Source organism: Clytia hemisphaerica, unplaced genomic scaffold (assembly GCF_902728285.1).
Source record: "Clytia hemisphaerica strain Z4C2 unplaced genomic scaffold, Clytia hemisphaerica genome assembly, whole genome shotgun sequence".
Classification (NCBI taxonomy): domain Eukaryota; kingdom Metazoa; phylum Cnidaria; class Hydrozoa; order Leptothecata; family Clytiidae; genus Clytia; species Clytia hemisphaerica.
Window position 1 is genome coordinate 2,076,893 of NW_027103595.1, and position 12,788 is coordinate 2,089,680.

Sequence of the window (12,788 nt, forward strand, 5' to 3'; positions counted from 1 at the left end):
TATGAAAGAATCCTATCTGTCGCAGTTAAATTTTAAAATATTCTGTTTGGTAACAAAGCTGATAGGGTTTTGTATTTGACATATGATAAAGAATATGAGAATATCTGAGAGAATATTTTCACCACCGAAATCAAGATTTCTTCACTTTCTCTCTTGTACGTCAGGCAGCTCTTTGATCGTAACTATAGTATTAAAATTCTAATCAGTCTACTATATAACTATTATCCACAGCCAACTGATAATTTAGACCAATAAAGAATAAAAGCAAGTCCGAGAAAATTTATCAAGTCAAGATATTCAAAACAAAAGAATAAAATTTCTTGTCTTGATGAATGTTCTCGGACTTTTATGTATTAGTTATCGGACAAATGTCTGATAACTGGTTTATCGGTGACCCAAAAATGCACATTATGCACTTTTGTAGCAAAGTGACGTTATATTGCTGCTACCGCTACAATGCAGTAACATCTTTTCGTCAATTTATATATATTTTTACACAATAAATTGAAGTTGAGATAAGAATTGTTTGATACTTAAAGTTTCACGCAACTTTTCGTCACGATCTTCAGTCAAAAATTCTATACAAAAAATTCGTTTCAAGTTTACAAAAATATACTGTGCACTGTAGAGTCTTCGTCAAAGCAATTGACGTCATTTCAGTCTTTGGTGTCGTGGAGTTTGAGGGTGAACTTATTCACATGCCGACATTTCGAGATCAGTTCATTCCTTGAATTTAACAGTTTCTCGGGTTGGTCGAATGTGGCAATTTCTAATTTTTCGCTAAGGCAGAGTGAACATTTCAGCGAAGCACGATTGAACGGTGGACATTTACGGACTGTCTTCCAAGTAATCTTTGGGGCACGATTCTTTCGTTTCAACCTCCAAATCTCCTTGGAAAGTTCAGTTTCTTTTTCGTACTTTTCGTTGGCGAAGGATGACTTGTGGTTGGCGTATCGTTTCTTGAACTTAGGTTCGGCTAACCCAATGTAGAACTTTTCACCGTAATCTGGTTCGTCATCGCAGGTGACCGTTGCTTGATAAACTGAACGCTCCACCAAACATGATCCGTTAAGGGGGCAAGATGCTTTCACCCTGCAGTTGCACTGTGGTGGGATCTCGTTACCGTTAGTGTCGCGTTTCAAGATTTGTTGTGGCTCTGGATGATGCTTTTGATGTTTTTGGTGCAGCTATAGCTTACTTTAACGGTATTGCGATTGAAGATTTTGTTGAATTTATGGTGTTTCGGGAAGTGTTTGTCAATAAGCTGCAAGAATCTTCTGGCAATTTTCGTCTCGACGTTCTTGTTATATGGCGGGTTGAACCATGTGATGTGGCGTTTGCGATTTTTTGGCTGTGTGTTCTTTGGATTGGTTGGCTTATACGAAAGTTCGACGTTGTAGCCGCTTTCTTTCAACGCTTTCTCGTACGGTTTTTTGGCTTCGGTGAAGATATGTTCGTTGGATGAGTGATTTGACAGTCGTTGTTCGATCGTTTTGGGTATTTGCCTGATCACGTTTGGAGGGTGGTTTGATTGAGTATTTATATATTGAAGTTTGTTGTCTGGTTTCAGGTAAGGCTTGAATGAACCATCTTCAAGGTTAAGAGTAATATCTAAATAATTGACGATTGTCTTATTGCACTCAATAACGATCTCTAAACCATCCCCGTACTCTCGGAATTTCGACTGCAAGTCCTTTTTGACTCGTTCCAACTTGCTCCCCGTCTTGCATTTTACAACTGAAAGTCCGTCATCACGATAAAGACCAAAGTTCTTTATGTCGTACGTTTCGCTTAACTTATGCTGAAGGTAAATGCCGACGAGCTCGCACACTTCCGCACCGTCGAACGCGCCCATTGTGACATCGAACAGACTACCTTTCTTTTTCATCCAGGCGGAACTGTCGCTAAAGCATAAAGATTTTCGAGCATGCTGAATTATTTTTACGTCTTCAGTTGAGATGCGTGTGATTGGTTTAGCGAATTTGATAGCGTCGGATAGTAGCTTTTTAGTTATTGAGGGATAGAAGTCCTTGATGTCAAAAACTACGAACCTGTGCTGCTTTTTGTTCGGTATGGCTTTGAACCATTCGATAACTTCACTGGTGTTCTTCCATTGGTTGATTTCCAGGTGGGCTTTGAGATCGTTGTTCACTCTGTCAAGGATCGATTTTGCGATACGGCCGATCTCGTTTTTGGCAGGATTCAGTAAACGCACCTTTGGATTGTTTTGGAAGTTCTCCTTATGGTCTTTTAGGGTTATGAAAGCCTCATCTTCGCCGTTTGTCAGCATTCTGCCGAAGACTTTCATGTCTTTAACGATTGATTTTCCGGCTGAATTGATTTTATGATGGATGTTTTTGTTGACCTTTTTGTATGTCGATGTGACGGCGTTTGTCAACAGCTTGTCGTGTTCTTCTTTGGAAAGCTTATAGAGATTTGTCGTTTTATCAGCAAACGTTAGCGTTGTTTTCGTGTTTTTGATCGTTTTGATGTCGTTTCTCAGAGTTTTTTGAAACTTGTTCTGGTTTCCCCTGAATTTGATAGATTTCACCATATCAAATAGGTCGTTTTCGAATGGGACCATTTCTTTTATCAAGGTTGGACAATTCAACGTTTTCATGCCGTACGTCTCTGGTCTTGGTTCATCGTTTGGTTGTTCGAGGAAATGTGCTCGCCATCTCATTCTTTTGATCACCATTTCGACTTTATCGATCAACTGGAGACGATAACTGTGCTGGGATGGTGTTGGTATATTCTTGTAGGAGTAATCGAATTGTAGTTTCTCCATAACTTCGTATGTTGAATTTGATAGAGTGCTCAACTTTCGGAGCGTTCATATATTTTTACAAGATATATTGTACTTTTTTAACCAATCAGATTGCAGATACTTTTTGGATCGCCGATAATCTTTTATATAATTATTAGACACATGAAGGTTTTCATGTTTTTTTTGTTAAGTTGCGTAATCTCCTTAGACTTTGTTATAGTCTAAGACGAATCACTATCTAAGAAAAAAGCCCAAAGCCGAAGAAAATTTACAAACGGGTTTTTTTGTCGAAAAAAGTTTACAGCCGGTATAGTTTGCCAGTCTTCTTCGAAACTCTCCCGCCGATTTTTCCCCGTATACCGCCTTTACTATCACTGTAACGGACGATAAAGCGTCTAAACCTCCTCTATATTTTCAGGCTGCTCTTTTGATTGGTGAACAGGGGACAGCGAAGACAATTATGATACAAAGTTACATGAAACATTATGACCCTGAAGTTCATCTTACCAAAAGATTCAACTTCTCTTCTGCTTCTACTCCAATGCATTTCCAGGTATGAAAACCTTATCGGGGAAAAAATATTGTAGTTTTAATTAGTCGGGGGAAAATTTCGTCAGGGAAAAATTTCGTCACCTAGAGGCATTTTCGTCACTTTTCCCCGACCAAATTTACAATTCAGTCAGTTCCACCCGACTAAATTGTTCAAATTAAATCGTCTCCTTCACTAGCTCGAAAAAGATCTTGTAATTCGACGTTTAAAGCACTAGTTTCTGTAATTCAGGGTGTAAAAATTTGGATTTGATATTTGGTTGGAGTGTGAAATTTTGAGTAAAATTTTCGCTCGGGAACAAAAAAATGGGGTAAAAGTTTTGGTCGGGTGATAAAATGTCGGGGAGTTATTTCGTCACCCCCTCAAAATTTTCGTCACTTTCCCCCGACATTTTTTTCCCCGATAAGGTAGTTTCTCTTTCAATTGTCAAGTACCGGGGTGTGCAACAAATAGGTTTCTCTCTTTGAAACTAACTTTCTCGAAATCGAAATATTTTAATAGAACCATTCCTTTTCCATTGGAAAGAAGAAAGATAAACTTAAATTTTGATTGGTCTTTCGTTAAATTTGATCAACTAGATTTAAAATTATGCCCAATTGAATAAAAAAAGTTACTTTCGGAGAGTACTCGAATATGTTGAAAATGAAAGAAAAATTTTGTGGCGCACCCGGTATATTATCGACAGCCGAGGTTTGTCTGTGTTTTTCTAAAGATTTTTCTCCGCTTTTTGCGTTTTTATTACTATATATGGTGGCGTGTCTAATTAACGTTCTTTTCTCCGTCATTTTTTTACGTTTTAGCGTACGATTGAAAGTTACGTGGACAAACGTATGGGAAGTACGTACGGTCCGGTGGCCGGTAAACAGATGTCCGTATTCATTGATGATATCAACATGCCGGTCATTAATGAGTGGGGTGATCAGGTGAGGTTGTTTCATTGTTATTGTTTTATGCAGATCTTTACACAGAAGAACATCTATTTAGCGGACACTCTAAAAGGCGGGCCTGTCTCCACGATGGTGGAGATACTCCACTGTGATAATATCCGTACGTGTCTAGAGCCTTTCTCTGCAGCGTTTTGCATTTCGCTAGCGGATTAAGCTTGCCGTATATTTCTTTCCAGTGGTTATGCTTATTTTTAACAGTTCATCATGAAAATTCTCATAAAAAGCATGTACTAAAGGATATTCTCAGGGCTCGAAATAACGATATTTAGGTGGTCGGACACATTGTCCGATCAAAAATTGATTTGGGTCGGACATGTCCTAAGGCTTTTAAAGTAAAATGGGTCGGACATGTCCGATTGATTTTTATGTGGGGTCGGACATTCGTTTTTCAACTTAAAAGCAAAAGGTTTCTGTACGTAGCTAGTACAATGAATCATCTCAGACATAATTGAATTTAATTAATTAATTTTAAGCCTCTATCTCCAAAAATCATGATCGTGATCATATATATACTCAAGAATGCTTGAAATACTAAATTTCCTTATAAGGAAAATCAAAACAAACGATCGCAATTTATTTGAGTGAATAGGAAAAAAGCAGGTGCATTATTTTGTTTTTGTTTTTCATAAGAATAAACCAAAAGTGTGTGGAGCCACTTCAATTGTTTTCTTTCTAAACAATTTTCTTTTAAAAGGTGTTACCTATTAAATGGTAATTCAGTTTTGTGTTTACCGATTTTTTTCATCTTTCCGCATTTTTCTATAAACAATTATGTACTTCCAAATCTATATTCTTAAAGTCTAATACAAGCTTCTGATAGAATTTCACATTGATCACAAAGAAGCTAAACAAATGCCAATTAATGGTCAGAAGCCCATGATTTTTACTTGAAGCATGCTTTTGTGTAAATAAAGAAGTTACTAATTCTATGTAAATTGTAATTTCTTTTGGAAATTTCACAACGCCTCTGACAAATTTTTTGAAGGCACTGAAAGTAATTAGGTCGGACATGATGTCCGACTAGAATCGATTTGGGTCGGACATTTCAGCAATTGGGTCGGACAATGTCCGATGTCCGACCGTTATTTCGAGCCCTGTATTCTACATAAGTATTCTTGTGTTTCAGTGTCATATCAGGCACATGTTTTACATCAGACCCCTATTGTTATATTGTGTTCGATTTTGTGCTGAATAAACAAAAAATAGTTTTTCTTTCCTTTTTGAACCTTTATTGCTCCACATCCATGTCAATTCAATGTGGAAAAGCTTGTTGGACCTACCCCGGTGGAGGTCCTATAAATTAACCTTTGTCCGTCCGTCCGTTAGTTACCAGCTTTTCTCGAGATTGGCTCATTAGTTTTTTCTGATTTTTTGCACAATGATGCAAAATGGCAATGCCCAAAATGTGACGGAGCCCGATTTTCGAAAAAAAAATTTTTTGGGCAAATTTGGGCCAAAAAACGGCTAAAAAACAGGTTTTTTGGACTTTGTGAAAAATTGGATCATTAATTTTTTCTGATTTTTTGCATGGAAGTAGGGTACCACCATAGGTAAAAGATGGCTCAAGCAGATTTTTGCAAAAAAATTTATTTGGCTTAAAAAACGCATGTTTATCTATAAGAATTACTATTAATAAGCATACATTAATGTTCTTAGTCAAATTACTCAATTTTTTTTGAGATAGATGTTTTTTCTGCTCAAGAGGGCTTACTTTTGAAGAATATGTGTGTTTAGACAGGAAATTTGGTTTGCTTTGCGTGTTTTTATAGAAAAACTGACCAAATTCGATATTTTTTTATAAGCACATTATCAATTACTTAAGTATTGGCTTTTCTCGAGATTGGCTCTTTCATTCTTTATGATTTTTTGCACAAAGATGCATAACTATAAACCCTTGAATGTGACAGAACCCGATTTTAGAAAAAAAATGTTTTTGGGCAAATTTGGGCCAAAAAACGGTTAAAAAACAGGTTTTTTGGACTTTGTGAAAAATTGGATCATTAATTTTTTCTAATTTTTTGCATAAAAGTAGGGTACCATCATAGGTAAAAGATGGCTCAAGCAGATTTTTGCAAAAAAATTTATTTGGCTTAAAAAACGCATGTTTATCTATAAGAATTACTATTAATAAGCATACATTAATGTTCTTAGTCAAATTACTCAATTTTTTTTTAGATAGATGTTTTTTCTGCTCAAGAGGGCTTACTTTTGAAGAATATGTGTGTTTAGACAGGAAATTTGGGTTGCTTGGCGTGTTTTTATAGAAAAAATGGCCAAATTCGATATTTTTTTATAAGCACATTATCAATTACTTAGGTATTGGCTTTTCTCGAGATTGGCTCTTTCATTCTTTATGATTTTTTGCACAAAGATGCATAACTATAAACCCTTGAATGTGACAGAACCCAATTTTAGAAAAAAAATGTTTTTGGGCAAATTTGGGCCAAAAAACGGTTAAAAAACAGGTTTTTTGGACTTTGTGAAAAATTGGATCATTAATTTTTTCTAATTTTTTGCATAAAAGTAGGGTACCATCATAGGTAAAAGATGGCTTAAGCAGATTTTTGCAAAATAAATTTGTTGGCTCAAAAAACGCATGTTTATCTATAAGAATCACTATTAATAAGCATACATCAATGTTCTTAGTCAAATTACTCAATTTTTTTATGAGATAGATGTTTTTCTTTTCTCACGAGTGTTTAGATAGGAAATTTTGGTTGTTTGGCATGTTTTATAGAAAAACTGGCCAAATTCGATATTTTTTTATAAGCACATTATCAATTACTTAGGTATTAGATTGATTGGCTCTTTCATTTTCTACGATTTTTTGCATAAAGATGCATAATTATAAACCCTCGAATGTGACGGAGCCCGATTTTTGGAGAAAAAAATTTTGGGGTATATTTCAGCTAAAAAAACGGCCATAAAAGGGTTTTTTGGACTTAGTGAAATATTGGACCATTGTTTTTTTCTGATTTTTTGTATGAAAGTAGATAAAAGATGGCTCAAGCAGACTTTTGTAAAAAATGAATTTTTCAGCTCAAAAAAAGCATCTTTATCAATAAGAATCACTATTAATAAACATACATCAATGTTCTTAGCCAAATTACTCAATTTTTTGGAGATGTTTTTGTTTTTGGTTCGAAAGGTTTTTTTATAAGAAACAAACGACTAATTTTAATAGATCGTCACTATTTGTGTTCTGAATGATTGTTTAATGGTCACGTCACGTAGACATGGGATCATCCCCCCCAGGAAGATGGGGGGGGAATTAGATTTTGGTGCCAGGGGGGAAGTGAAAATTTCAAGCTTGATGGGGGGAGAAAGGCGAATAGGGGGTATATTCAGTCCTCTACCTAGTGGGGGGAGTAATAGGATAAATACAGACCTTCCTGGTGTGTTTGAGCATTCAGGCTTATGAGCCTGTCTTTCCTTTCTTGGGATTTTGAGAGTCTTTTTTTTGCTATAGCTTGCGAATTGAGGCGAGTCTGGATCATCACTTCGCAACCCTTATACGATACGGCTAGGGGGATTTCCCAATTGGGGGGAGCACGAATTTTAAAGACAGGTGGGGGGGAAAGGCCAGATGGGGGATTTTAGCTCATATTAGGGGGGACCAAAAAGCTGGAGGACGCCATGGTAGATATCAATTATAAACGTGTTAAATGCATAATCCAGGTAGGTCCATCAAAGTATCACTTGTTGATTTAAAATTAATGAGTAAGCATCAACTTAGTTTAAAACAAAACCTTTAATTATAGATAACAAACGAAATCGTGCGTCAACTAATGAGCGATGGTGGTTTTTACAACCTTGATAAACCTGGTGACTTCACCACAATTGTTGATATTCAATTCCTTGCCGCCATGATCCACCCGGGCGGTGGGCGTAAAGATATTCCAGAACGCTTAAAAAGACAGTTCTCTATTTTCAATTGCACTCTGCCCTCTAACAATTCAATCGACAAGATCTTTGGTACCTACCTTTAAATGCGCGGTCGGTTTCTAAGGGGACTGGTGATGAATTAATAATACGTTGGGTTTAAGATTAGTGAGTTTATGTATTCGAGATAAATCGAGGGGGTGGTATAAAGCAAAGTTGACATGTCTCCAAAATCACTGTCCACTTTGCTCGACGACGGTAAAAACACCAAAATACCGTCGTCTGTTTAGGGGAGCAAAGGCGATATAAAGCCGTACATCAGCTATCGACTTTGTTTTGTATCATTTCACTTACCGTCGCCCTCGATATCCTCCGATACATAAACTCGGTAGTATTAATGCAACGACTTCAGATGTCTTGGCGTCATTCCTTGCTAGTAAACTCGGACCCAGTCTTTGCACGCTTTAAAGGTTGATAGGTATATTAAACAAGAAGCCTCTCAGTTAGTTTTGTAAATTTCAAATCTCTAATACCCTCTAATTTTGCTATCCTCACAGGTTTTCAAATTACTTGTAAAACATCTGCTTATTCTTCATTCCAAACTAGATCCTCGTAGGGAAAATAATTTCCAATGCAATATCATTCTACTTAAGAAGTCATATTGCTTCCTGTCCTCTACCTTAAGTGGATAAATTTTGGCGTGGATTTAATTTGGCGATTTGCCAAAACACGATCTTTGGCGGGAATTTAATTTGGCGATAGATCAATTTCGTAAAATTTGGCGGGGATTTAATTTGGCGAATTGGAAATTTTGTCACACTGAAATGGGTGAAAATTACTCAAAAATATACTAAAAAGTTGTGATTTTTCACATAATTCTCTTTTTGTTAAATTTCGCGGGGATTTAATTTGGCGAATTGCCGAATTTGGAAGTTTTGGCGAGGATTTAATCCCCGCCAAAATTTATCCACTTAATGTAATCCATCTTTGAAACAAAAGTGAGCTGCCCTTTTGAGGACGGTTCGAAACGATTTGGAATAACCCGTAGTTACACGTACTGTTCTATCACATTTTAATAATTTTTGTAATAATTTTTTCATTTACCAGGTGTCATTCGTTGTGGTCATTTTTGCAAAGAGCGTGGTTTCACGGACGAAGTTAGAACTCTGGCAAATGATTTGGTTGCTTGCACAAGAAGGTTGTGGCAATATACTAAGGTTTGTTTGGTTCTACTTTATAATGCCTGTCTTCAAAGAGACTGACGTATTTTCAAACCTAACTTTCGACAAACGCTACAAATTTTAACTGATCATAAAACAAATAAAACACAATTGGTTGGTTTTCCTCGTGTAGTGCTCAATCGTGATCCTTGTAAAACGAAAAATAATGTCTTGATCAATTACCCTTTAAAATATCGACCCGATGACTGAATTTTTAATAAATCTTTTTTCCTTGTATAATTTTGATCTCCAGTTGACGCTCTCCAATTCGATTTTCAAAGGGAATTGAATTTTTGGAGTGAATAGAATAGTAGAGCGTCGTTTATGAGAGTTTTTTGTTGACAGTAACTTTCAATATCAAATAAGGGAGCCTATCAAATAGTAGAACGTCGATTAAGAAAGCTTCAACCGTCAACTGAGTTTTTTTACTTACCGTAAGTCAACTCTAGGTCCAATGGTTGATTCCACAATTGCGGAACTTAACAAAACATGAGAAACTTCTATAGCTTGCCCTACAGAATCTATCCGTTTTTATGGTTTTGTGGTTTTGTGATAATAATCTCTTCCCGCATTATTTTCCGTCTTTCTTTAGGTCAAAATGTTGCCAACGCCGGCAAAATTTCATTACGTCTTTAACTTACGTGATTTATCACGTATTTGGCAAGGGATGCTTAACGCTGTCAGTGACGTCATCACAGAAACGTCCACGCTTTTGTCTCAATGGCAACACGAATGCACACGCGTTATTTGTGACCGCTTCGTGAATGAGATGGATAAGAGCTGGTTCAGGAAAGTTGCTGTACAGATATGTGATGAGGAGATTGGGGCTAGTCATGATTTGTCATGCTTGGAAGAGGAAGCTTACTTTGTTGATTTCTTGAGGTGAGTTAAGATCTGGACATTTCGTGCTATGGAAATAAACCCTCCTTATTTCATCTAGCGGAGTGTTTGTGATTGTAAATAGCTAAAAATCTCCCATTAAAGCTTAAAACAACTTTAAAGCTTGACAAAGTCTATCAAGGATAGTTACCAATAGGAAAGTTAACGTTAAATTTGAAAAGATTCTCCTAATACATCTGATATCAGATTTCCATGATGGTAACCCCTCAAAGCATCCAATCTGATGTCTGACTTTCCATAGCCTTCTGATGGCTATATTGTCTTAGTTGGTTTGTTGGCAATACAGTGAGAAAGAGTTGTGCCCTCCCCTACCTTTGGGTAGATAGCTATCGAAAAAAGAGCCTTCTGGATTGCTCTTCCACTCTTAAAAGCTTTTATCTTTCATTTCAATCTTATGTTTCATTTTTCAGAGATGCGCCAGAGCCCACAGGAGATGAACCAGATGATGCTGATTTCGAAGCTCCCAAGATTTATGAGCCCGTTACTATCTTGGAACCATTTTCGAAACATATGACTCGAAGTATTATAGACGAAATCAATTTACCGGGTGATTGATAAAAATCTCGGTTACTGATCCCTTTAGATGAACCAAAGCCTAAGTCTAATGCATTCACAGTTTTGTAAACATTCCCTTTTTCTTTTATTGATAAAAATCTCGGTTACTGACTCCTTAAGACCAACCAAAGTCTAGTCTAGTCTAATGCATTCACGGTTTCATAAACATCTCCTTTTCTCTTTTTTTTTTAAAGATTGAAAGTATGGACAGCTTACGCGAGAGATTGTCACACTTCATGCATCAATATAATGAAAGCGTTCGTGGTTCTGGTCTTGATCTGGTTTTCTTTGAAGATGCTATCACCAGCTTGCTGAAGGTAAAGTTTGTCAAGAAAATTTTAAGTTTAAGCAACTTTAGGTTTCTGCTACCCAATATCAAAAGTGGAACACAACCCTAGCATGCGTTTAAAGAAACTATTTTTTTGTTTTGAAATAGATAAAAACTTTCAAGAAAATGCATAGTAAGGGTCGATTTTGCGCCTAAATTTGGCTAAATTTTCTCTTCACTGTAATGTTCTAATTTTGAGACCCTAATTTTTTCCCGCCCATACGGTCGTTTTCAGATCGGTTTTGGCCAGTAGTGTCAAATTTAAAATAGACATAAGTTGTATAAAATTTTCCGCTACTAGCAAAAACCGGGGTCTTTCCGTAGAAAATATTACGTCATGAATATCATGAATCTTATTTTCTTTTTTCTTTCTACAGATTTCTCGTATCCTAGCAACGCCACGTGGCAATGCATTGTTGGTAGGCGTTGGAGGATCTGGTAAACAGAGTTTGACAAGACTCGCTTCTTTTATTGCTGGTTATAAAACATTCCAAATCACTATCACAAGGTCCGTGAGTTTCCGGAAGTCTTTACTTCCGATCTTTAAAATATTTCTGAGGAGCTTTTTTCTCGATTATCGGTGCACGGTGCAGAGTTCTAGATCACTGACCTTTATATATCCCTGAACCAAGCTATATCCGCCATCTTTGATCGAAATTTCTTTTGAATTGGTACCTGTAAAGAAGCCATTGCAGTGTTAAAAATTAACGTCTAACAACGCTACATCATCAAAGGTATTCGAGGAAAAGTAGATCTAGCGCTCTCGATGCATTCACACCGCTATTGAGTAGTGTTACCATTAGGGTACCACTTTTCGAAAAACTCCGATCAAAAATTTTGCTTAGACGGGATTGAGAAACTTGGTCCAGGGGTATATAAAGGTCAGTGTTCTAGACTGTTCCTAAGCGCTTAAAAAGAGGGTAGCCAAACTTACAATGGTGTGGAATACGAAGTCTCCAAGGAAATTGTAAGGCACGTTGTCGGAATTTCTCACCAACCTATAAAGAAGTGAAGAAAGTCTTATTGTACGAAAGTCAATTAATTTATCTCTGTAAAAAATGTTATTCGCTTTAACACGCCAGTTTTCTATTGCCTTGGCAAATTTTTGTGTTGATAAGTTCAGTATAATGTTTATAATGTTCCTTCAGTTGCGAAAAAAGGGGGAAAAAGCATAGTTCAAAATTTCAGCTGATGCTTAATTTACAGTCCTTATCCCCTGCTTTAACTTTTATTTTAATTTTGGAAAAAACTAAAAATGCAAACTCAAGTTCGAAAAATATTTGCAAACATAAAAAAAATTGCTGGCCTCGAACTTTAATAAAAAAATTTGACACCTAAACTAAGCAATCCTTACCGGCGAGAAACATAGAACAACGTGTAAATTGCTTCGAGCTCGGTTGATGAAATATTCAAATATTTAAAGGTTTTCAGAAGTTGGTGGACGCCTTGGATACTCTTTCTTCATGACGGGGATAAGTTCAGATGTGATTTCGTCGATCTCGTCACACGCAAATAAATTGGATACCTAAAAAACGTGGTTTGTTAACAGGTAAGGTAAAGATTTCAAATAAGCTGATTCGGTTTGTTTTCAATGGAGGTGATAAGTATACAGAGCAGGCAGACAAATAAGCTTTCTCCA

The 12,788-nt window shown here is 36.5% G+C and overlaps 1 protein-coding gene across 1 annotated transcript in view; it reads left to right on the forward strand.

Moving 5' to 3' along the window:
- LOC136801773 (dynein axonemal heavy chain 5-like) overlaps positions 1-12,788 on the forward strand; it is a 48,773-nt gene that overhangs the window by 1,381 nt on the left and 34,604 nt on the right. The window contains 9 exon segments of the mRNA XM_067058440.1: positions 3,186-3,320; positions 4,118-4,240; positions 8,026-8,239; positions 9,254-9,363; positions 9,959-10,248; positions 10,677-10,746; positions 11,016-11,138; positions 11,527-11,657; positions 12,573-12,676. Coding sequence (XP_066914541.1) covers positions 3,186-3,320; positions 4,118-4,240; positions 8,026-8,239; positions 9,254-9,363; positions 9,959-10,248; positions 10,677-10,746; positions 11,016-11,138; positions 11,527-11,657; positions 12,573-12,676 — 1,300 coding nt within the window.